Here is a 22,922-nt window from a genome sequence, read left to right on the forward strand (position 1 = left end):
GCGAGGCCAGAGATCAAACTCTTGTCCTCATGGATACTAGTCAGGTTCATTACTGCTGAGCCACAATGGGAATTCCAGACATGGGCTTTTACATTGAGAAAGTACCCCTGCCTCTGGTGAGAGGGCCAAGGGTTCGAGCATGTATTGCAAAGTCTGCGTTGGTGCAGGCCCCAGGGATGCCCCCGTCCACCTGCTGCAGCCTCTGCCACTTTCCTTGGAGTGTGTTTTCGGCTGCTGGTGCCTACCCCATGGCTGGAGGGAGAGGTGGCTGCTTGCCCTGGAAGGTTGCCTCTCACTTCTTCCTCCCCTTGGCACTGCCAGGCAGCAACGCCTGGCCCGGTGGTGTCTCCAGGGGTCAGTGGCACATCAGTTGGAGCACTGGCAGGGCTCCCTGCATGGAAACCTTGCTCATCAGCTGCACCGTGGCCCCTACAAAGTGGCTGGAGCAGAGCTCAGCTCAGAGGACACTTGGTTGCGGCCTTGGTGGCCATGTCTGGAGCAGCTGGCTCCAGGCGGCCCTGCTCCAGGCGGGCATAGTGACAGTCCCTGCCGAACACTCAGATTTGGCAGGAGCTTGTGTGCTGGGTCTGGAGGGCCCTCCCTGCGGCTCTGTGTGGCTTGGATCAGGCGCCTGGGCTGGCAGGCGGAGTCCTGTCTCCGTCACTGAGTAACTGAAAAGGGAACGAGGCCAATGGAGCCTAAGAATAGCCCAGCATGCTTTTCCCAGTATCAGAGCTTGTCCCCTCCCTACGCTGGCTTCTGCCGGCATCTGTCACACCTCGGGGCACCCCCTCTGGCTGGAAATACCCGGGTAACCATGTGCTGCTGGCACTTGGTGGTGACCCTGGCACAACAGCAGGTGCCTGTGTCCAGGAAATGCCTCAGGGGAAGGGCCCCGGCCAGGCATCTGGCCAGGGGGTGGCGTGGGCTCCCTCTGGGTGAGGCTGCCCCTCCCAGGAGGCTCGTCCATGGTCGGGTGGTCTGGTACTGCACTGTGTCTGTGTCCCTGAGCTGCTCCTGGGTCAGTAGCACAGTTACAGCCCAGGGCCACCCGTCAGCAGCTCTGGCCCCCCCGTCTCTGGGGTAAGCCACCCTGGTCTCCCTGTAGGAATGGGTGCTTCCTGGAGGCCATGCTCTTTCCCTTGAGATTGGAGTATGTGTTCCGTACAGTGGTGGGTGGTGGCTCAGGAGGACGTCTGTGGTGATGCTGAATGTCCTGGGTGGGGATGTCCCTGTCCTGCTTGTGTCTCCCCGTGGCAAGGACGGCCATGCAGATAGCAGCCCTCTTGCCTGTGCAGGCTGGGGGCGCTCCTTGTCTGTGCTCCCATAGCATTCCTCCTTAGCTGGGGGTCTTGGTTACCTTGAGGTCGGTCACGAGCCCCTGCTGAGGGTTATAGGAAAGCCATGCACATTTTTCTGCTGCTGCTGACTCGGGCACTTTGGCCTCAGTGACTCGGAGCCATCTCAGCCAGTCACCATCATCAGCCAGTACAGGGCTGGCAGGTGAGGATGGGACAGTGGCTGTGTTCTTGCCTTGCTGAACAGTAGCTCTGTGGCTTGACATGGTGTGGCTTGAATGGGGAGCAATAGCAGGCCCAGGAGGGGAGGATCCAGAGACCCTGGAGAGAGAAGTCCCAGGGGAAGAGCCTGACAGGCCCAGGACGCAGCAGGGACAGGACAGCAGAATCAGCAGAGGGAGGAGGCATGGGGTGGGTCCACGGCACCAGACACAGCTTTCAGAGTCCACGGGTGCGCCTAATCTCCCTCAAACGTGACACCACAGCAGAGGTGCAGCCCCCAGGGGGCTCACAGAACCCAGCCCGGGTTCTCACTGGGGCTGGTCATGAAGAGACCCCAGATACTGAGAGGACAGCAGGAGCCTATGTTTGCCAGACGCCCAGGGGCCTTCCAGGGATGCAGCCTCAGGCCTGCAGTGCAAGCTTTTCCCCGTGCAGCGCCTTAAGGATTTGGGACTTGGGTCTGCACCCCAAGCCTGGCTGGGCCATGTACAGGGAGCGATGGCAGGCCCAGGAGGGCAGGATCCAAGAACCCCAGGATGGACCCCGACCAGGGCAGCTCCTGCACACCTTAGGATAGGGTGGTTTCCCTATGCTCTGGAGGGTGACCAACCTGTAGCCATTCCTCCCGGGTGAGGCCTGCTGGGCAGTGCCACCCCATCTTACAGAGGAGGGCCTCTCGGGCACCTCGCAGCACTAGTGGTGGTGTGCAGATGGGGGCAGGTTAAAAGCTGTCTCCAGCGCTCACCCAGAGACGTTCTGTGTCTGGATATGCCTGTTCTGGACGTTTCCCATCCATGGCATCCCACACTGTGTGTCCTTCTGTGTCTGCTTCTCTCACTGAGCATCGTGTCTCAGGGTCCATCCAGGTGGTAGCCGGTGTTTGTCTCCTTTTGATGGCTGAGTGATGTTCCCATGTGTGGAGCACATGGTTCATCCACTGATGGACACGGGAATTGTTCCCACCTTTTGCTGCTGTGGACCAGGGGGTACATTACAGGCTTTCCTATGGAGGTCTGTTTTCACTTCTTCTGGGAGGGCACCCAGGAGTTCGATGATAGTCTCTTCTAAAGCATTATAAAACCACATTTCTTAGAGTTCCCCTCATGGTGCAGCAGAAGTGAATCCGACTCGGAACCATGAGATTGCAGTTTCGATCCTTGGCCTCGCTCGGTGGGTTAAGGATCTGGTGTGGCTGTGGTTGTGGCATAGGCCGGCAGCTGCAGCTCTGATTTGACCCCTAGCCTGGGAACCTCCATATGCCACGGGTGCGGCCCTAAAAAGCAAACAAACAAAAAAATCAAGATTTCTTCGTTTACTAAATGTTACAGCTCTGGACAATTAGGTTAACGAGACCTGTTCTCTTGGACAGACTATGGCCTTGAGGCACAAGGAGATTAGTCTGCTAGCAAAAATAGTGATGGGAGCAGGTATTGAAGGGGTGAGGATGGCCCTGCTCTCAGACAGACAGGTCAGCAGCCACAACAAAGGTGTGGCTTCCCTTTCCCCCAAGCAGCCAGCACTGCACTGCCAGTGCTGGGCTGCAACTCTGTCCCCAACAGCTGCCTGGGGTGCCCCCTGTTGGCCTTGTGTGGACATTGCAGGGGGACTTTACCCAGTGCCCTGGGAGCCAGGACCTCCTGTGTGGCTAGCCTGCAGATGTGATCTCGGTTCTTCCCCAGCACCCCCTCCCGGGAGCCCCACACTGCCATGTCCTTCTCACTTCAGGGCCTCTGCTCATACCATTTCTTTTGGGGGGGCAGGTGGGGTGGGGCACAGAGGGGAGCATGACCCCTGAGTAATAGGCTGTTCCTGTTTTCTCCTTTCAGCTGGAAAGGGGAGATTTCCTCTCGGAGGAGTGGAGGGAGCGGATTGCCAACACGAGGTACGGCCGGGGCCTAGAGGTGAGGCCACAGGGACCAGCTGGCAGGGTCGAGATGGGTGGCAGGGGCAGCTTAGCTCCCTAGAACCCTGGGGGTCACACCAGCAGAGCGGGGCTGACAAGCATGGCCCTTGGGCTCTGCTCCCCAGGAGTAGCCAGCAGCACTGTGGCATGCAGAAGCCTGAGCGTGCCAGCATCTCTGCTTCCGTACCCCTCGTGCAGGGACCTGACAGGCATCCTTGCTGCCCGCCGCTCCTTTCCCCCGCTCTGCCTCATCAGCTTCCCTTGTCTTTCCCTGGCCTTGGGTCTGGAGAGCAAGACAGGACTGCTGTGCTTTCGCATCTGGCGATGGCTGTGCCCTGAAGTGCCAGGTGCTTGTATAGATCAGCAGAGTTGGCCTGGCCCTCCCTCAATGACCTTGAGGTGGCATGTCACACTTTTTCAGCACTCCGTGAACTGAAGTCTTCCTCCCCGCTCCTCCCATGTGTGCCGCACTTGGCCCCATGGCCTCCACTATCTGATTCTTGGGACAAGTAGAAGACAGGCATTCCCCTTTCAGAAAGCCTGTCCTTTTGTGCTCTCCAGCCAGGCACAGCCCCTTTCCTGAGAGAACCACACCGACCCTGTTGGTGTCCCCATGGCAAGGGGTCTGGGGACTCTGTTGAGGTTGTCTTGGGCCAAGCTGGACTAAAGGTGCCATGGGGACCCCTCCTGTGGGGAGTGCAGACAGGCAGCATCTGGAGCATTGTACTGTTCAAGGGTGGAAGAGCTCCCTGAGAGCCCCCCTGCCTGGTGCCCGCCTGCTTCCTGTGCAGGGTGTCCCCTCGCTGCCAGCTCCTTTGTCGTCAGGGGCCTTCATCTTGGCTCTGGGGCCTCCTCATTTCCTCACAGAGGAATCCCGCCAGAGCAACCCCAGGGCTTTTCTACTCACACCCTGTCCCCACTTAGTCACCTTGAGACTCCGGCGTCCAGCCTTCCAGTGCTCTATCCTCAAGTGAGGACCTGGCCAGGCCAGTCCTGCTCCCTGTGGGACCCCCCCGGCCTGTCAGCCCCAGGGACGCCTCCATCTTTTCGAGTGATTCGGCAGGGAGAAAGCCTTCATTACACCTCAGTGTTTCTCCTGCTGCTCTACTCCTCAGTCTGTCCCTACCCTGGTCTTCTTGTCCTCGTACAAAGATTCAAAACGCATAGCGCGGGGCTGGTAGGCAGCTTACTGTTCTCTGCCACACACAGATGAGGAAGGAAACCTTGTCTGCAGTGCTGCTGCTGCGGCCCAGCCTTAGGCAAGGCTGTTTTAATCAGAACGGTCTGCCTTCCCTGGGAGTCTTCAAATGTACCAATGGTATGGCTGTTCCTTGAGTCCAGCCATTCAGAGAGTTCCTCTCCGTGGGCCAGAGCGAGTGGGGACAGGGTGGGGGGGTGTGTATGTCTTCAGGCCAGCTGGTGCCAGGAACCCTTGAGAAGTGGGAAGGGCTGGGCCATGCCCTCCCCTGGGAGAACTTCGCTCTGGTCCCTTGGGCCTTTGGGTGGGTGCAGCTTGCCCGGCCTGTGCTGCATTACTGCCCAGGTATCCTCACAACTGTGTGCCCAGGTGATGTTTGTGCTGGCCACGTTCCAACCTCGGGTGTATGGGGGGCAGGGGGGCAGGGGGGCAGGTTGCCCTGGGCTTGTGTCCACGTCTGCTTGTCATTGGACCTTTCTAAGCATCCGTCCCACCTGTGGGCCCAGGAGCCCGTCCCCAGCCCGAGTGGAGGCAGTGCAGCAGGGCCAGGGTGGCCCCAAGTGAGCTGCAGTGGAGGCACTAGGCATAGGCTCTGCAGCTCTGTACACGTGTGCAAGTAGAACCTGCGTTTCACTCAACTGGAATATTATTTTGCAGTGTTATATTTGTGAATAACTTTGCCTTTGGTCCTGAGGTGGATCACCAGCTGAAGGAGCGGTTTGCAAACATGAAGGAAGGTAACGTACTCCCCTCCCTCACCCTGTCCGCCATGCGTGTGCTTGACCGACCTACTCATAACCATGAGGTGTGGCCCTGATCATGAGCTTGGGGTCCTTACTGGTATCATTCCATTTGGGCCCAGTGGAAAGGCTGTGGGTGGGGCACCTCCCAGCTCAGCCAAAGTAGTGAAATAGACCTGATCCCGTCCCAGGCAAGCTGGGCTGGCAGCGGCCCAGTGGCCAGATTAGCAGGCGGGCCGTGGGCAGCCTGTAGCCAGCAAGTAACTTCCTAGCACAAGGACATACATCCTGGCTTCTCCTAAAAGAGAATTAATCATATGTGTGGAATTGATTTGACTGGGTGTCCCGTGTGATCTGGCAGCCCCAGCAGGGGGCACTGAGGGCACGGCCCAGGTAGCCCCTTTGGCTTGCTTGCTGGGCCTTTCCTGTATTTGGACCATCCTGCCCCTACAGACTCCCACTTCTCCCTTGCCTGCTGCCCACAGGCCAGACCCGGGTGCAGGAGGGGAGGTCACTGCTTGTCTGAATCTCCGAATTGCTGCCCAGACAGCAGCACAGCTGCAGTGAGGTCACAGCATGAAGCTTGAAAGTCAAATTTTTACTCTCGGATTACAATATCTTCCTAAGAATCCGTTTCACAGTTAGGTAGGGTATGTTTTCCCTGTGCTTGTGATAGCTTTTAGATTTGGGATTATGTTGGTGGTTTTATGGAGTGAGTTCTCTGGGTATCTGGCCAGAACCTTCTGGGGGAAGCGTTCCGTTCTTCAAGTTTTGACCATCCATGGACAGGCTGGGTGGAAGGTGCTGAGACCAGTTGTTCAGGATGGAGCTCCTGGCGCCCGACCTCCCCATCCTTGCCTGGCTCACTTCTCGGAAATGTGGGGGGCTTCTGTCTTGTGTTCTGATCTCCTACCCCAGCCCAGAGGTGAAGCTGAGAAGGGCTGTCTCCAAGTGGGTGGTCTCTGAAGGGACCAGGATAGGGAGCTGCTCTGAGGTCTTTTTTTGGCTGCCTACAGTGAAGCGGCGCCCTGCCCAGGTACAGGCAGCAGGTGTCAGGGGTCCCTCTGCTGGGCCTGAGGTGGCCTCGTGTGGGTGGAGTGGCAATAGGTAATGCCCAGTCGGTGGAGTGGCTAATAGGTAATGCCCAGTCAGGAGCCTTCTAAACGGGTAGGAGCTGGCTGGTTTTGTCTGAACGACAGTTCATGTTCTTGTGACTGCTGCTGGGTCTCCCAGATCATGAGACTCTTAACACCGAGAAGGGAGCAGGTTCAGCCTGTTCAGGAAGGGGGCACAGGACACCCGGCCTCCCCAGCCCCTCTCTCCAGACCACATCATTTAGTCACAGCACTGTCAGTGGTCCCAACAAGCAGTGCAGGGTTCCCAGCCTGTGCATTGTCTGTCCCCAGGGAGAGCTGTGTGCCTTCCCCATCCTTTGCTCTCACGCCTGCTTCTCATAGCCTCACTGAGAGGAGAGCCGAGGCCTTGCTGCTTTTTTTCTCCCTGCAGGGAAGTCGGTGGCTTCCTGGGTGCAGGAGGCCAAGGTCTGGGGCCCTCTCTGTTTCAGGAGCGAGAACTGACTCCACTGCTGTGGGTTCAAGTACTCAGACCTGTGGCCCACAGGCTCCTTTCCCCTGGCGCCCAGGTGCACACCAGCTAGGATATATTCTCCTTGGAGCTCTGACCTCCCTCGGGGTGCCGGTCCTTGAGTCCTCCTGGCAGGACATGACAGTATCCCGGGTGCCCCAGGGGGCTGTGACCTGGCGTGAGGTTGGATATGCAGCTTGCATGCCAACAGCCCAGCAGGCTCTGCAGTCAGCAGCTCCCCTTCGGGGCCCAGGCCCTGGCTATCGTAGGGTGGAGCTGTGTGGCCCTGATGAGGTGCCCCTCTCCCAGCACTGGGCCCCCAGCCCTGTATCCCCCTCCTGCCCCCGCCCCAGGGGAGGAGCAGTGACGCCCAGGGCACCAGCTTTGCACCATCCCCCACTCTCCAGCAGCCTGAGGGCACCACTTGGGGCTCTGTTGTTCTGATGCTCTGGACTCGGGCTGTGGGCCATGGCCCCTCCATCTTTTTGCACATGCCCATGGGCATGTGGGCTCATTGTCTCATGGGACATTGCCCATTCTGCACTCACCCCATGGCTGGCTTGGGACACCTGGTGGGCCTAGACTGCCTGCCACCCCCTTCTGTCCCTTGGGGTCTGTCACCCTGCAGTGACTTGCCCATCGAAGTCCCCTGGAGTACCCATGGTCCTGTAGGCCCTGAAGGGGGAAGATTCCTAATTAGAGCCTCTGGGCTCTTGGGCTGTTTCTTTGCAGTCCACACTTTGGGCACTCTGTGATGCCCAGCACCCCTGAGAGCACTTCGGTCTCTGGCTGTGTCTCTGGTGGACCCCAGGGCTGCTGAGCTTTCTTTCACTTGTTTCCTGGCACAGCCAGCCCGCTGCCTAAGCTGGCATCCAGGCAGCAAGGGGCCTGTCACAGCCTCCTTCAAGGTGGGGGCTCCAGAGACCAGGCTGAACTGGGGTGCTGCCTTTGCCTCGGGCCCTGTGGGTGTGGGTGTAGATCCTGAATGCTCCAGTTTTTGATGTTTTTCTTTTTAAGGGTCCACCCTGCAGCGTATGGAAGTTCCCAGGCTAGGGATCAAATCAGAGCTGCAGCTGCCAGCCTACACTACAGCTATAGCAATGCTGGATCTGAGCCCCATCTGTGATCTACTCCATAGTTCACAGCAATGCCAGATCCTCAACCGACTGAGCAAGGCCAGGGATCGAAACCTCATCTTCATGGATACTAGTCCGGTTCTTAACCCTCTGAGCCACAACAGGAATTCCCCTGTTAGAGTTTTGGGGGTTTTTTTGGCCGCACCTGAGGTATGTGGATGTTCCTGGGCCAGAGATTGAACCTGTAGCACAGCAGTGGCCTGAGCCGCTGCTGTGGCAGTGCTGGATCCACTGCTACAGTTGATATGTAACAAATGTGTTTTCTTTTCTTTGACTTTTCTCTTTGGCCCTGTTTGTTATATTGGGATGTCTTGGGAGCAGCAGCGTATCTCTGACAGTGTCTGTTACAGTGCATGCAGCGCTCTGTGCTGGGACAAGATACCACACGGTGATTCTGCCCAGATGCTCTTCCCGAGACGGAGCACACAGGACTGAGCACTTAACCAGAAAACTGTTTTCATGCGGCCACTGCCGCCTGAGCCAATAGCTTATGTGTGTCTGTCCATGTGGGCTCTGGGCCCAGTTCCAGTTCAGATCTACTGGGAGTGTGGAGGCATCTGCACAGGCCAGAGATGGCGCAGGGGGTGCCCGGCCAGCTACACCCGAGAGCCCGTCTTGCAGGAAAGGATTCAGGGGATGGGTTGGGGCTTGGACGATGCTGCTTGGTTTGCTTTGACCTTAAGATTAGGACAGGCCACAGCCCCTGTGCTGCCGCGTCAGAGCTCCTGTCTGTCCTGAAGCTGCTGTGCTGCTGCTCTCCCCTTCATCAGGCTGTTTGTCCCTGATGGTCCCCTGCCTGGCAGTGACCACTCTCTGTGTTTCAGGTGGCAGAATCGTGTCCTCAAAGCCCTTCGCACCTCTCAACTTCAGGATAAACAGTCGAAACTTGAGTGGTAAGAGCTCCTCTATTGTTGAATCATTGACATGTACGATTTAAGCAGTTTGACTGCATTCAGGCAACCTCACCACTCCTGCACTGTGACAAGGGGGCATCCTGGGCACTATGGGGAGTGGAGCAGCCTCCCTGCCCCTCCCTACCAGTGTAGGAGCCCCACAGTTGTGATGAGCACAGACTTCTGATGTGGCCCCATGGCCCTTGAGCAGCCATGCCCTGTGAGACCCACAGGCTGAGCAGAGGCTGAGGGATGGTGCATAGCTGACAGGGCCACAGTTGGGCCCTGTGTGCACAGCCTCTGCCTTTGGGCCATGGATGCTGGATTCTGGGCACTGGGTATCCTTGCATCTGTGTGGTTTCTAAATCGCCCTCTGAGTGCTTCATGCCCACCCTGTGGGTTTGTCACCCTCATCCTTGGCTGCACACCTTAGATGGGACAGCGCTGTGGACACCGCCCTGATGGGCTTGGGTCCTTCCTCCCTGGTTGGGCTGGGCTACAGAGTGAGGGGCATGCAGAGCCCTGCGGCGTCGTTTCCCGAGCACTTCACAGACTCTCACATGTGGCCTGCCGTGTGCAGACATTGGTACCATCATGCGTGTGGTGGAGCTCTCGCCGCTGAAGGGCTCAGTGTCATGGACGGGGAAGCCAGTCTCCTACTACCTGCATACCATCGACCGCACCATAGTGAGTGTCCCACAGCCCCACCCGCAACGCCCCTTCCTGCCCTGGGACACTGGAGGGTGACTGGGGTAGACACTGTCCCAAGTGACACCCTGTAGTAGTGGCCTTGGCCTGGACTCAGCCCACAGTGCTGCTTGCCTACAGAGATGGCACCCAAGGGCTACAGGGCAGGCCTGGGGCAGAGATGCTCCCCTGACACTTCTGCCCCTGAACCCTCTATTGCTTTCGTCCTGGCAGGGTTTTGGACTAACTGCTAATGAGACCTTTTCTTTTTCCGTTTCTAGCTTGAAAACTATTTTTCTAGTCTGAAAAACCCAAAACTCAGGGTAAGTTTGTGTATCTATCCTGGACCTAACACTGGGCTTGCTGCCGAGCAGAACCTGTGGCTTCCAAAGGGCCAGCTGGAGGCGAGGGCCTGGGTGCTGGGGCCTCTCCCTTCTGTGTGTGCCTCATCACGAGCAGCTTCAGCAGGGCCACATTTTGAGAACAGCGGGTTACATCAAATGAGCTAAGGCCTGTGAAGAGCATCTTGGTGATCTGGTGGCTTCTGCCGCCCCACCCTCCCTAGTGCTGCTTGTAGGCTCGTGCTCGCCGGTCATTTGGCATATGAACCTCATAGGATGTGTGTCCACATCTTTTTCTTTGGAGATTCAAACAGGCACATGGGTCTGAATGGGCCCATTGATAGCAGTTGGCAGCAACTGCCCCAGGGTCCCAGGTCCTTCCTTCCTGCCCTGTTAGGGTCCCCGGGGTTTATGTACTTGCCATGGCTTGGGGCAGAAGGTGCTGTGACAGTGTTATGGGCCGCAGGGCCCGTGTCAATGCCTGAGAGCCTTGTTCGGCCCCCTGGGGGCGTTCTCCAGGCATGGCCTCGCTTTCCTCCATGTGCACGGGCAGGGGCTTGAGATGGGCAGAGCAAGGGTTCCAGATGCCCACTGGTGCCAGGCCAGCTTCAAGGGCCATGGGCCACGCTTGCTCCCCAGGAGGAACAGGAGGCAGCTCGGCGCCGGCAGCAGCGAGAAAATAAGAGCAACACGACCACCCCGACCAAGGTGCCCGAGAGCAAGGCGGCCGTTCCCGCAGACACCCCCGTGGTGAGCTTCTGCCTGACCCTGGGCCCTCAAGGGGGTGGGTGCCCCTGGTCCATGCAGCTTCCTCACCTGGGCCTCTGCTAGGACTCTGGTGCTGAGGAAGAGAAAGCTGGGGCGACCACCATCAAGAAGCCATCTCCCTCCAAAGCCCGGAAGAAGAAGCTGAACAAGAAGGGCCGGAAGATGGCCGGCCGGAAGCGCGGGCGCCCCAAGAAGATGAGCTCCACGAACCCCGAGCGCAAGCCCAAGAAGACCCAGAGCGCACTGGACCTGCTGCATGCCCAGACCGTGTCGCGGGCGGCATCACCCTCGCCGCAGGGTGAGCTGCCCCAGGAGCGCCCCCATGCTGTGCCGTGCCATGGGGGTCCTTGCCCACTAGACACAGCCCCTGTCCTGCTACCACAGCCTGCTGGGCTTGGGCCAGAAGGTGTTGTGTGGTGCCAACGCCCTAGACCCCCGTGAGAGCTCCTGGGGGCTTTCTTGGGAGAGTGTGTCCTCAAGTGATGCCGGCCTAGGCAGAAGCCTGGCTTGGGGAGCTTCCAAAGCCATGCGGGCGTGGGCTGACTGCCAGGAGTGCTGAGACTTAGGGGCTGGTGCTGTCTGGACTTTGTTAGAAAGCTGTAGAGTCCTGTAGTGGCGTCCAGGACCCCGGATGTGCCGTTTATAGAAATGTGACCACGGCTGTCTCCCTGCAGATGCGCACAGGCCACCTCACAGCCCATTCTACCAGCTACCTCCCAGCGTGCAGCGGCACCCCCCTGAGCAGCTGCTGCTGGCACCTACCCCGCCCGCACTGCAGAAGCTGCTAGGTGAGCCACCCAAATGAGGGTCCTGATGCTGGGGGTTGAGAGGGTGGGGACGAGAGCTGAGGTCTGCCCCAGGGGATATGGAGCATGTCTAGGGGCATCTGTGGTCGTCACCATGTGGGGCTCCTGGAGTCGAGTGGGGCTGAGGGTGCTGCTCCCCCCACCACACAAACACACAGGGTGCTGGCCCCTGTGTCTGCACTGGGGGATCTATCCTTGCAGGAACAGGGCCCTGACCGCTTTAGTTGAGCACATGCTCACATTATTGGGCTAGTTTGAGATGCTTCTTGTCTCTTTAGAAACTAGATGAAGGAAACCCCTGTGAAATTTTGGAAGTTATCAGTTTCCTCAGTTCCACATCAGTAGCATGTGTTTACCAAGAAAATTGCCAGATAAGGGAACTGAAACCCACATGTTCTTGGGAGAAAGGAAAGGTGGGCTGGTGACAGCAGAAGCTGTAAGGGACACACAGGAAGTCTTCCTACTGAGGGACCCCAGGTAGGGCCAAGGCACAGGTGTGGCTATCAGATAGATGCCCATGGGACAAAGGCCTGGATGGCGGCCATATTGTGTGAGCTCCGTGGAGCCTGCACATCGCTCCTGAACCCCCGCGTTGAACCTCAGCCTGGCTGTTTCTGTGTCAAAAGCATGTCACTTGGCTCTCCTAGAATCCTTCAAGATTCAGTACTTACAGTTCCTGGCGTACACAAAGACTCCTCAGTACAAAGCCAACCTGCAGCAGCTGCTGGACCAGGAGAAGGTGAGCCTGCCTGTGGCCTTGGCCGGGCTGGGATCTGTCCGTGCCTGAGCGACCGCACCCCCAGTGCTTCCAGGGTGAGCACTCTGGACAGGTGAGAGGGTGGGCCTGAGGGGCCCTGGTCCCCTCACCTACAGGGCCCAATGGCCCCTGGCAGAGCTGGCCCTGGCCTGCTATGACAGCATTCCCGTGCTGAGAAGCGTCCCCAGGTGACACGGAGAGTATCCCCTACAGCCTGGGTGGTAGTGCTGGGGGCCGCAGGGTAGGCACCCAGGCTTTTTTGAGGGAGGGAAGCATAGGTTCTGTGGCTCCTCATAGACTGATAACTCAAGACAGCCACCGTGTGACACCATGTGCCCTCTGCAGGCTGGCTCTGTGCCTTGTGCATGTTTGTCCACCACCCTGGCTGTGTTGTTCTGAATCAGCCAGGTGGGCCTGCTGGGGGGAGGGGACAGGGCATGTGCAGGGCGCCCTTCACTCGGGGCCTCATGCCCATGGCCCTCCACCCCTGCAGGAGAAGAACGCCCGGTTGCTGGGCGTCGCACAGCAACTGTTCGGCCACTGCCAAGCTCAGAAAGAGGAGATCAAGAGGCTCTTCCAGCAGAAACTGGACGAGGTAGAGATGCGCCACCCTGGTTCACGGCAAGCCAAGCATGTGACCTCAAGTGCAGACTAGGGACATGTGGGATCGGGGGCCGAGGTCCAGAAGGACCATTGCCTTTCTGGTGCCTTTGACTCTGGCAGTATGGAGGGTGGGCGAGGGCCACTCCCCAGCAGCTCCATGGGCCTGGGAGGGTGAGCCAGCACTGTGCCTTCCCGCCACCTCTGCTGTTTGTGTCCTCAGCTGGGCGTGAAGGCGCTGACCTACAATGACCTGATCCAAGCACAGAAGGAGATCTCGGCTCATAACCAGCAGCTGCGGGAGCAGACAGAGCAGCTGGAGAAGGGCAACAGGGAGCTGCGAAGCCGGAGCCTGCAGCTGGTATGTTGTGGGGGTGGCAGGTGGGGCGCCCTTGGGCAGGCCGCTTCTCAAACTTCTGTCAGGTGGCACAGGCTCTCAGGACATCCAGGCCTCACTGTTCCTCTGCCTCCTCTGGACTGGGCACCTCCACGAGCCCACTCTCCGGGGACCCTAGGCTCACGCCAGTAGACATGCAGGAGGCTGGCTTGTCACGGGCATCCCGTCCCACCCTTTGGTGCCCTTCCCTTGCTCCCTGCTGGGGAACTGTCTGCCCTGGGCTGCCCCTCAGCCCGGCCTTCCAGAGCAGGCCCTATGCTTCAAGCACACAGGCCCTCAGGGACACCTGCCCAGATGCCCGCCCACCTCCCCCCAGAGCCCAATGAGCAGGAAGCAGACCTCTCTGCCGGGAAGGCAGGCAGTCAGTGCAGGCTCCTCCCATCTCCCTACGGCTGCACAGCCTTGGGGTGGGGGCCGGTCTGGCTGGGGCTCATGGCCGTGATGCCCTGTCCCCGCAGCTCAAGGCTCGCTGCGAGGAACTGAAGTTGGACTGGTCCACACTGTCCCTAGAGAACCTGCTGAAAGAGAAGCAGGCCCTGAAGAGCCAGATCTCGGAGAAGCAGAGGCACTGCCTGGAGTTGCAGGTAGGAGGCTTGTCAAGGGGTCTCTGGGCTCCAGCTGCCCTGGGGAACGCTGGCGCCCTGGAGCCGCCTCCTCCTGGACTTCTGTCCTCATCAGCTCCTGGGTGGGCAGTCAGGGCACCTAGATGGGAGGCCTGTGCTTGTGTCTCAGGTTAGTGAGGAGAAGTGCGGGAGGGACAAAGCACACTGTGTAGGTTCCCTTCATCCTGCTGCCTCAGTGCCTGCGTAACTTGACCAGAGAGCACAGCAAGACACGGCCTTGGCTCTGGTTCTCGGGAGCCCGTGTGCGGGCCGAGGCCTTGTGTCTTGTTCCGTGTCTCCCCACTGAGCTCTGACGGTTCACGTGAGCTCTCCCTGTCGCTGGACCCTCAGGGTTCTTTCAGAGGATTTATCACTGCGAGATTGTACCATGGTGAATTTCTGTGCCCCGGAGCCTCCTCATGGGGACATTTCCTTAGACTGCCCTCCCGAAGCAGGTGTGGGAGCAGGGGGAGGTCCTGTCACGGTTCCTGCCCAGCTGCTTCCTGAGGGTCCCAGCCCTGTGTGTCGCAGGAGAGCTTTGCTGCCCTTTCCCCACAGTAGGTCCTCTCTCGGGCTGTGCCCACGGGAGCAATCTCCTTGTGTATAATCAAGAGGAGCCAGTTTGTTGTAGGGAAAAGCTAAAGAGGAGTTCCTCTCTGGTGCGTTGTCACTACAGCAGATTGGGTTGGGTTGCTGCTGTGGTGCAGGTTCAGTCCCTAGCCCGGGAATTTCCACATGCCACAGGTGTTGCCAAAAACAAAAAAACACCTCCTGCCACATAGCGTCCCGATCTCTCCTACTCACAGCCGCCAGCCACCATAGCAGACACTGTGCCCGGTGCTTCGCTTTCTCACACCCACCTGGACACTCAGCGCATTAGAACACACTGCTGGGCTTCGTCAGGCGCCAGCCTGCTCCAGCCTCTCGCTGTCCCAGGGCTGTCCCTGCCGGCCTCCCTGACATGTGTGCCTCTTCACAGATCAGCATCGTGGAGCTGGAGAAGAGCCAGCGGCAGCAGGAGCTCCTGCAGCTCAAGTCCTGTGTGCCACCCGATGACACCCTGTCTGCGCACCTGCGGGGGAGGGGTGGCCTGGCCCGGGAGCCAGAGGCTGAGCCTGGCCGGCTGCGCCTGGAGCTGGACTGTGCCAAGTTCTCCCTGCCCCACTTCAGCAGCACAAGCCCGGAACTCTCCATGAATGGCCATGCGGCCAGCTACGAGCTCTGCAGCGCGCTCAGCCGACCCTCGCCCAAGCAGAACACTCCCCAGTACCTGACCTCCCCCCTGGACCAGGAGGTCGTGCCCTGCACCCCCAGCCATGGCGGCCGGCCAAGGCTCGAGAAGTTGTCTGGCCTGGCCCTGCCTGACTACACTAGGCTCTCCCCTGCCAAGCTGGTGCTGAGGCGTCACCTGAGCCAGGATCACGTGGCTGGCAACAAGGCAGCCACCAGCGATCTGCACCCACGGTGAGTTTGGCCCAGCTGGACTGGTGCCCTTGGGCCCTGTGGGGGTCTTTTGAGAGGGACGAGATTCAGAGATTTGTTGGGCCTGGGCCACCATCTCTGAATGCAAAGCCATGGCTGTGGGGCTCCCCAGAAAATGAGCAAAGACGGTCTTGTTGCAGAGTGGAGCCCACCAAGGAGAATGGCCTCCCATACCACAGCCCCGGCATCACCAACGGCATCAAGCTGAGCCCCCAAGATCCTCGGCCCTCGTCCCCCACAGGCTTACAGATGACGGGAGAGAAGGGCAGCGAGAAGGTAAGGCCTCTCTTCTCCCACACAGCACCCTGCAGGGCCAGGCTGGGCTGGTGGAGACGTCATTGGGCTAGAGGCCAGGCCTGGCCAGCAGAGAGCCAGTGGATGAGGGCAGGTGTGGTGACCATGGAACGAGGCTAGGGGAGCAGACGGGAGAGGGCGAGTATGGGTGTATGGGGAAGGTAAAGGCCTGAGGGCCCAATGAGTGGATGGACATTGGGGTGACCAGTGGGGCCCTGGAAGGGCAGGAGCGGGAGCAATGCCAAGGGCCCTAGCCCTGTGGTTGGAGGGCTTCCGTGTTCCTTGGGGGGTGCTGGTGGCCTGGGCTTCCTGGGCCCAGAAGCAGGCGGTCTGGCGGTGTGTCCGCAGGGTGTGAGGGAGCGCGCCTACGCCAGCAGTGGGGAGGCCATCACCAGCCTGCCTGTCAGCATCCCGCTCAGCACCGTGCAGCCCAGCAAGCTGCCTGTCAGCATCCCTCTGGCCAGCGTGGTGCTGCCCAGCCGCGCTGAAAAAGTGGTGAGTGCAGGCCCTGGGCCGGAAGCAGGGTGCCCAGAGGGCACCACATGTGGAAACAGGGAGAGGCCTTTGTTTATGTTATTTCTCCTCGTGGCCTCGAGGCTTAGTCCCTTTCTGTTAAATTTTGTGTGGTTAAAAATCAGTCTGACTGCGATGCTCAAGAGAAATAGGACCTGCGATTTCCAGATTCGGTTACAATAATATTTTCTGTCTTTGTTGTAGACCTTTTTTAGTAAAAGGTGGTGTGTTCTGGTGGAGAGAGAGTAAAATTTCCAGATTCTATAGAAACTTCTCCTTTCCTTCTGGTCCTCATTTGCATTCTGCCTCATACCTGTGGACTTGGAGATGGCACTGCTGAATAGCCTGGGCTGTTTTTTGTGTTTATAGAGACATCATTCACATACCGCTCACCCCTCTGAAGTATACGGTGCAGTGCAGTTCTTTTTAGAATGTTCAACAGAGTTGTGGAGCCAACTCTAATTCCAGAATGTTCTATCACCCCAGAAAAAGCCCCTTTTCCGTGAGGAGTCACCCCCACCTTCCCCAGCCCCTGACAACCAGGACCCCTTCTCTGTGTCTGGGGATTTGCCTGTTCTGGACGTTTCCCATCCAGGGAATCCCACACTATATGTCCTTCTGTGTCTGCTTCTCTCACTGAGCATCATGGTCTCCAGGTCCGTCCACGTGGTAGCAAGTGTTCGGTGCTTCTCTCCTTTTCAGTATGTGACACTCTGTATGCGGAGGACATGGTGTGTGTGTGTCCCTTCACCTTTTGCTCCCACATTGGGCTGTTGTGAATCATGCTGCTGTGGACATGCATGTGCAGGCTTTGTGTGGCTGCTTGTTTTCATCTGGCTCCATGCAGGAGTGGAATTGCAGGCACTGGTCATCGCTGCAGCCCCTCATGTCCCCCTGCCTGTTCCTCCCTGGCCTGCCCCCAGTCAGCTTACTAGCCTGAGTGAGCCTTTAGAACTGAAGTCAGATAGCTATCCCTCATCTGGTCAGAACCTTCTGGTGGCTGCCACCGTGCTCGCTCCCTGAACAGTCACTTCCCCAACTCTTCTTGCTGAGGCGTGTGCCCAGGCCTGCTCCCAACCTGCTCTGCTGCTCCGACCCCGCTGACAGCCTGCACTTTCTGTCCACAGAGAAGCACCCCCAGCCCAGGCCCACAGGCCCGAGAGACCTCCACCACTCTTGAGAAGCAGATGGGTGCTAATGCCCATGGCGCCGGGGGCAGTGCTGCCGGGGGCAAAGGTCTTGCCCTGCCTCCCACAGGTGAGAAGCTCTTGGCCCAGCCGCGTGAGGCGTGGTCTCAGAGTGAGAGCTCAGCCAGCCTGATTCCCCCTGCCCCAGGTCTGAGCTGCACCAGGGCCTTGGTGGTCAGCAGCCACATGGCATGCCTTGGGGTCAGGAAGTGGGAAGCAACACACAAGTGACAGCCCAGGGCCCCTACCTGTCCTCACCTGGACCAGGGAAGGGGGGGTCTGTCGTGCCATGATGCAAAGAGCCTAGCTTCCTCACGCTCCCCCAGAGCATCCCCTGAGAAACTGTGTCCTTCTCACAGGCTTCACCTACGCTGGCTCAATGGCCATCAGTGGGACCCTGGCTGGCAGCCCGGTGCCACTTGCCCCTGGAGCTGAGCCCCCCGCCTTGGATGAGTCCTCCAGCTCCGGAAGTCTCTTTGCCACCATGGGGTCCCGCAGCTCCACCCCGCAGCACCCGCCCCTGCTGACACAGCCTCGCAGTTGTGGCTCTGCCTCACCCGCCCCTCAGCTCTGCACCAGCCCCCGGCTGGCCACCCAGGGCCCGCTCCCTGACGCCAGCAAAGGGGACCTCCCCGCTGAGGCTGGCTTCTCAGACCCAGAGAGCGAAGCCAAGAGGAGGGTCGTGTTCACCATCGCAGCCGGTGCTGGCAGTGCCAAGCAGTCGCCATCCAGCAAGCACAGCCCCCTGCCATCGGGCACTCGCGGGGACAGTGGCCAGAGCCATGGACAGGACAGCCGCAAGCGGGGCAGAAGAAAGCGGGCATCGGCAGGGACCCCCAGCCTGAGCTCGGGCGTGTCCCCCAAGCGCCGGGCCCTACCATCTGTCGCTGGCCTCTTCACTCAGTCTTCAGGGTCCCCCCTGAATCTCAACTCCATGGTGAGGCCCTGAGTGGCGTGGGGAAGGGCAAGGGGTGCTGAGGGGCCCACTGACGGTCTCCTGTGTCTGACTGACCCCTCAGGTTAACAACATCAACCAGCCTTTGGAGATCACGGCCATCTCATCCCCTGAGAGCTCTCTGAAGAGTTCCCCTGTCCCCTACCAGGACAATGACCAGCCCCCCGTGCTCAAGAAGGAAAAGCCCCTGAGCCAGACCAACGGGGCCCACTACTCCCCACTGACCTCGGACGAGGAGCAGGGCTCGGAGGATGAGCCCGGCAGTGCCAGGCAAGGGTGGGGGCAGGGCATGGTCAGGATGCAAGGCAGGCAGCTTCCACCTGCCGCTGGGTGGGGGGCCAGGGGTCACGACCTTGGGTGCTTCACACCGACCCATGGGCCATGGTCCCTCATGTGGGGCATGTCCTGGAGCAGACAGGCTACTTCCTGGATTGTTTCCCTTTAAGAAACGGGACCTCCCAGAGCCTCTTGCCACCTGGTGCTTAGTGTCTCCCTATGCCCAGAGTAGGGCTGACCTGCTGAGCCTGTAGGTCCTGGGTCAGTGGCCCATCATGGGGTGGCCCAGGGGTGCAGATGTCACTTGTTGGCAGAGAGGAGGGGAGGCCAGCTGACCACAGTGGGGAAAGAACCGAGAAGCGTGCCCTGAGGCTCTCAGAAACACTTTGTGTCTCTTCATCTGATGGTGGAGGGTCTTCTTCCTTCTTTTTCTTTGACCCCAGCTTTATTAGGTATAATTCACATATTCTACTACTCATTTAGAATGAGCAATCCAGTGATTTCTGATTTATTTATGGGGTTGTGCAGATATCACCACTATGGATTTTAGTACCTTTTTATCACCTTAGAAAGAAACCCCATACCCCTTAATAATCACTCTCCAACCCCTCCCCAGCCCCTGCCACACCATCTCCTTCCTGTCTCTATGAATCTGACTCCTAGGGATCTCCTGGGAGTGGACTCAGATAGTCTTTGTCCTTCTATGTCTGCTTCTCTCACTGAGCATCACGTCCTCAAGGTCCATCCATGTTGCAGCAGGTGTCAGAATATCCTTCCGGGGAGTTCCCGTCGTGGCGCAGTGGTTAACGAGTCCGACTAGGAACCATGAGGTTGCGGGTTCGATCCCTGCCCTTGCTCAGTGGGTTAACGATCCGGTGTTGCCGTGAGCTGTGGTATAGGTTGCAGACACGGCTCGGATCCAGCGTTGCTGTGGCTCTGGCGTAGGCCGGTGGCTACAGCTCCGATTCAACCCCTAGCCTGGGAACCTCCATATGCTGCGGGAGCGGCCCAAGAAATAGCAACAATAACAACAACAACAACAACAAAAAGAAAAGACAAAAGACAAAAAAAAAAAAAAAAAAAAAATCTCCTTCCTTTTTAAGGCTGAGTCGTATTTCACTGTGTGGATGGACAACCTTGTACATAATTATCCATCTTCCGTGCATGGACACTTGGCTTGCTTCCAGTTTTAAGCTCTTGTGAATCCTGCTGCTGCCATTTGTATATGTGTTTTTGTTTGAAAACCTGTTTTCAGTTTGCTCAGTACCTAGGAGTGGAATTGCTAGATTATGTGATACATCCATGTTTTAACTTTCTGAGGAACCAGCAGACTGCTGTGCACAGTTGCCCAGTCTTATATTCCTGCCAGCCATGCATGAGGGGGCCAGTCTTCCCACGCTGTCGCCAGCATTTGTTATTTTCTGTGTTTTTGTTTTTGCTTTCTAGATCCACACCCACAGCATATGGAGGTTCCCAAACTAGGTGTCATATCAGAGGTGTAGCTGCTGTCCTACACCACAGCCACAGCAACCCAGGATCCGAGCTGCGTCTGTGACCTACACCACAGCTCACAGCAATGCCAGATCCTTAACCTCCTGAGCAAGGCCAGGGATCCAACCTGCGTCCTCATGGATGCTAGTCAGATTTGTTAACTGCTGAGCCACGGCAGGAACTCCTCTGGGTTTGTTTTTGATATAGTAGCTATTCCCCTGGGTGTGGGGTATCTCCTGGTTCTGACAGTGTCTCCCTAACAGCTGTTGACACTCAGTATCTTCTCTTTCTCAGAGAGATGTCTCTTTAGGTCCTGGGCCCACACTTGAGGTGGGTTGTCTTGTGTTGTTAAATCTTAAGAGTTCTTGTGTGTTCTGGTCCATGACCCCCCTCCAGGTACACCATCCGCACTGTGCACTCTGCCCTCTGGTCATGTTCTCAGTTTGCTGCCCGTGTCCTGTGTCCTTCTCTCCTACAAGGCGCAGAAGTGTTACATCTCCTCGGGACTGGTTTCTATGTTGTCTTTGCTTGCCTGAGTTTCCAGGGTCTTGTTTGGGTTATTTTACCACAGATAGAAATTATGTTCTCAAAGCTCTGGATTTTTTTTAGGAGTTCTGTGTCCCTGGAGGTCAGGGTTCTTTTAGATGGTCCATAAAAATCCCGACACGTGAAACACACACCGTTTTGTAATTTGGTTCACCTACGGACACATACTAGATGGCAGTGTCCACTGTCTGTGGGTGACACGGTTCATAGAGCTGGGAGAACACTGAACATGGAGACAGCTCTTTCTGGCATTGGGGTTTGTCTCTGTGTATTGGGAAACAGCCTCCCTCCTCCTATGCTGGGGCTCAGCTCTCAGCCAAGCCACCATAGGCAGCATCTCGCCAGCATGGGGGCCGTTGCACAAGCTCGTGGGTGCCTGGCCTCCTTTAGGCAGGGCTCGCCTCCTTGGCAGTTTAGTGTAAATCTGCAGCTCTCTGACATGCACAAGGATGACAAACATTCATATCTCTTTTTTTTTGTTGTTCTTGATAGAATCGAGAGAAAAATTGCAACAATCTCCTTAGAAAGCAAATCTCCTCCGAAAACCTTGGAAAATGGTGAGTATCAGTGCTCACTGAAGCCTGAGTCCCTGGCACCATGATGTGACCCAGGCTGTGTCCCTGCTGCTCGGGCTGGACCTGCCTGGCCTGTGAGGAGCCCCACCGGGCATCCAGAGCTGTGCCTGCGTGGTGTCAGTTGTCACCTGGCCCCCTCAGTCCTTTCTCTGCAGGCAGCCACACCTACAACAGGTGCCCTCAGTGCTGGCTGGGCTAAATTGGGCCCATCTGGTCCTCTGAGCCACACACCTGCCCTCCTGCAGGGGCTGGCCTGTGCCTCCACCGAACCCAGGGCCTGTCCTGTCTTCCCAAAAGAGGCTTCTCTTGGGTGGAAGTCCTTCTGAGCTGGGAGTGGTCTGGTCCCCCACAACCTCCGCTTGGGCCTCATGGCCACTGCCTCTTCCATCAGGTGGCGGCCTGGCGGGAAGGAAGGTGCCGCCGGCCAGCGAGCCAGTCAACAGCAGCAAGTGGAAGTCCACGTTCTCGCCCATCTCCGACCTTGGCCTGTCCAGGGCGGCTGATAGCCCGTTGCAGGCCAGCTCCACTCTGAGCCACAGCTCCCTGTTTGCTTTCCGGCCCAGCCTGGAGGAGCCCAGCTCAGCCGACACCAAGCTGGCCGCCCACTCCAGGAAGAGCTTCTCGGGCACCCTGCCAGCGGCAGGCGGGTTGAGTCCCAGCAGCCACCCTGCCAGCGGCTTTGCCCTTGGCGGGGGCCTGGCAACCGACCTCAGTTTACACAGCTTCAGTGATGGTGCTTCTCTCTCCCACAAGGCCCCCGAGGCGGCTGGCTTGGGTGCGCCCTTGAGCTTCCCTGCCCCACGGGGCAAGGAGGGCGGCGCCTCAGAACCTGGCCCCTTCTCGAACAAGAGGCAGCTGGATGGACTGGGCCCAAAGGGCGAGGGGGGCCTGCCCACCTGCGGGCCCACGGACAAGGCCTCTCTGGTGCACAGCAAGGCGGGCAAGGGCCGTGACCGTGAGCCCGACGTGAAGAATGGCCACAACCTCTTCATGGCCGCCGCCACCGCACCCCCTGGGGGCCTCCTCAGTGGCCCAGGCCTCACCCCGGCAGTGTCCTCAGCAGGCAGCACGGCCCCGGCCACCCAGACACACCGGCCCTTCCTGGGCGCCTTTGCCCCCAGCCCGCAGTTCACACTGGGCCCCATGTCCCTGCAGGCCAACCTGGGCCCATCCGTGCTGCAGTCCCTGTTCAGTTCCGTGCCCGCCGCCGGCCTGGTGCATGGCTCGTCCGCCGCCACCAGACTGACCAACTCGCACGCCATGGGCAGCTTCTCCTCCGGGGTCGCTGGCGGCGCAGTTGGAGGTAGGCAGCGCCGTCCTGTCTGGTTAGGTCCCATGGGACCCACTTGGGGACGAGATGCGGGCCGCAGGATTTAACCACCACTGTTTGCAGGTTCCCTTCCAGGGCCCCCTAAAGGGGGAGAGGCTGTGTCCACGTCTCCCTCCCGGTCCACTTTGCGCCCGCCACCTCGTTTCCTTTCAGGAAGCGCAGACGTGACTGTCGTGTGGGCAGAGCACTCACGCGTGAGTCGGCCTGTGCCAGGCTCTCTGGTTTGACGGCATCCCTCTTACTCTCAGAGGAGCCGGCGCCACGACTCAGCTCTCCTCCTCCCTGTGGAGGGGGAGGACACCGGCAAGCCTGATGCCGTGGGGGCTCCAGGCGGCCTTGGG

General features: G+C 58.6%; 1 protein-coding gene across 26 annotated transcripts in view; it reads left to right on the forward strand.

Moving 5' to 3' along the window:
- Positions 1 to 22,922, forward strand: part of DOT1L (DOT1 like histone lysine methyltransferase) — a 62,531-nt gene that overhangs the window by 35,008 nt on the left and 4,601 nt on the right. For 8 of the 26 annotated variants that reach the window (XM_021084185.2, XM_021084189.2, XM_085013394.1 and 5 more), the window contains 20 exons: positions 3,347 to 3,402; positions 5,279 to 5,358; positions 8,906 to 8,974; positions 9,555 to 9,661; positions 9,943 to 9,984; positions 10,642 to 10,752; positions 10,834 to 11,068; positions 11,445 to 11,558; positions 12,224 to 12,315; positions 12,827 to 12,928; positions 13,157 to 13,294; positions 13,789 to 13,914; positions 14,912 to 15,396; positions 15,555 to 15,690; positions 16,057 to 16,203; positions 17,349 to 17,478; positions 17,768 to 18,345; positions 18,428 to 18,633; positions 21,169 to 21,233; positions 21,643 to 22,554. In XM_021084185.2, the coding sequence (XP_020939844.2) occupies positions 3,347 to 3,402; positions 5,279 to 5,358; positions 8,906 to 8,974; positions 9,555 to 9,661; positions 9,943 to 9,984; positions 10,642 to 10,752; positions 10,834 to 11,068; positions 11,445 to 11,558; positions 12,224 to 12,315; positions 12,827 to 12,928; positions 13,157 to 13,294; positions 13,789 to 13,914; positions 14,912 to 15,396; positions 15,555 to 15,690; positions 16,057 to 16,203; positions 17,349 to 17,478; positions 17,768 to 18,345; positions 18,428 to 18,633; positions 21,169 to 21,233; positions 21,643 to 22,554 (3,931 nt within the window). Of the gene's footprint in view, positions 1 to 3,346; positions 3,422 to 5,278; positions 5,359 to 8,905; positions 8,975 to 9,554; positions 9,662 to 9,942; positions 9,985 to 10,641; positions 10,753 to 10,833; positions 11,069 to 11,444; positions 11,559 to 12,223; positions 12,390 to 12,826; positions 12,929 to 13,156; positions 13,295 to 13,788; positions 13,915 to 14,911; positions 15,397 to 15,554; positions 15,691 to 16,056; positions 16,204 to 17,348; positions 17,479 to 17,767; positions 18,346 to 18,427; positions 18,634 to 21,168; positions 21,234 to 21,642; positions 22,555 to 22,644; positions 22,776 to 22,922 lie in introns of all 26 variants that reach the window. The other 18 variants (XM_021084190.2, XM_085013402.1, XM_085013399.1 and 15 more) reach the window with 6 other exon arrangements.

This window comes from Sus scrofa, chromosome 2, assembly GCF_054392235.1.
Source record: "Sus scrofa isolate SSC_HxYL_T2T_F1_AM1 chromosome 2, Sscrofa_HxYL_maternal_Yorkshire_Landrace_v2.0, whole genome shotgun sequence".
Lineage (NCBI taxonomy): Eukaryota > Metazoa > Chordata > Mammalia > Artiodactyla > Suidae > Sus > Sus scrofa.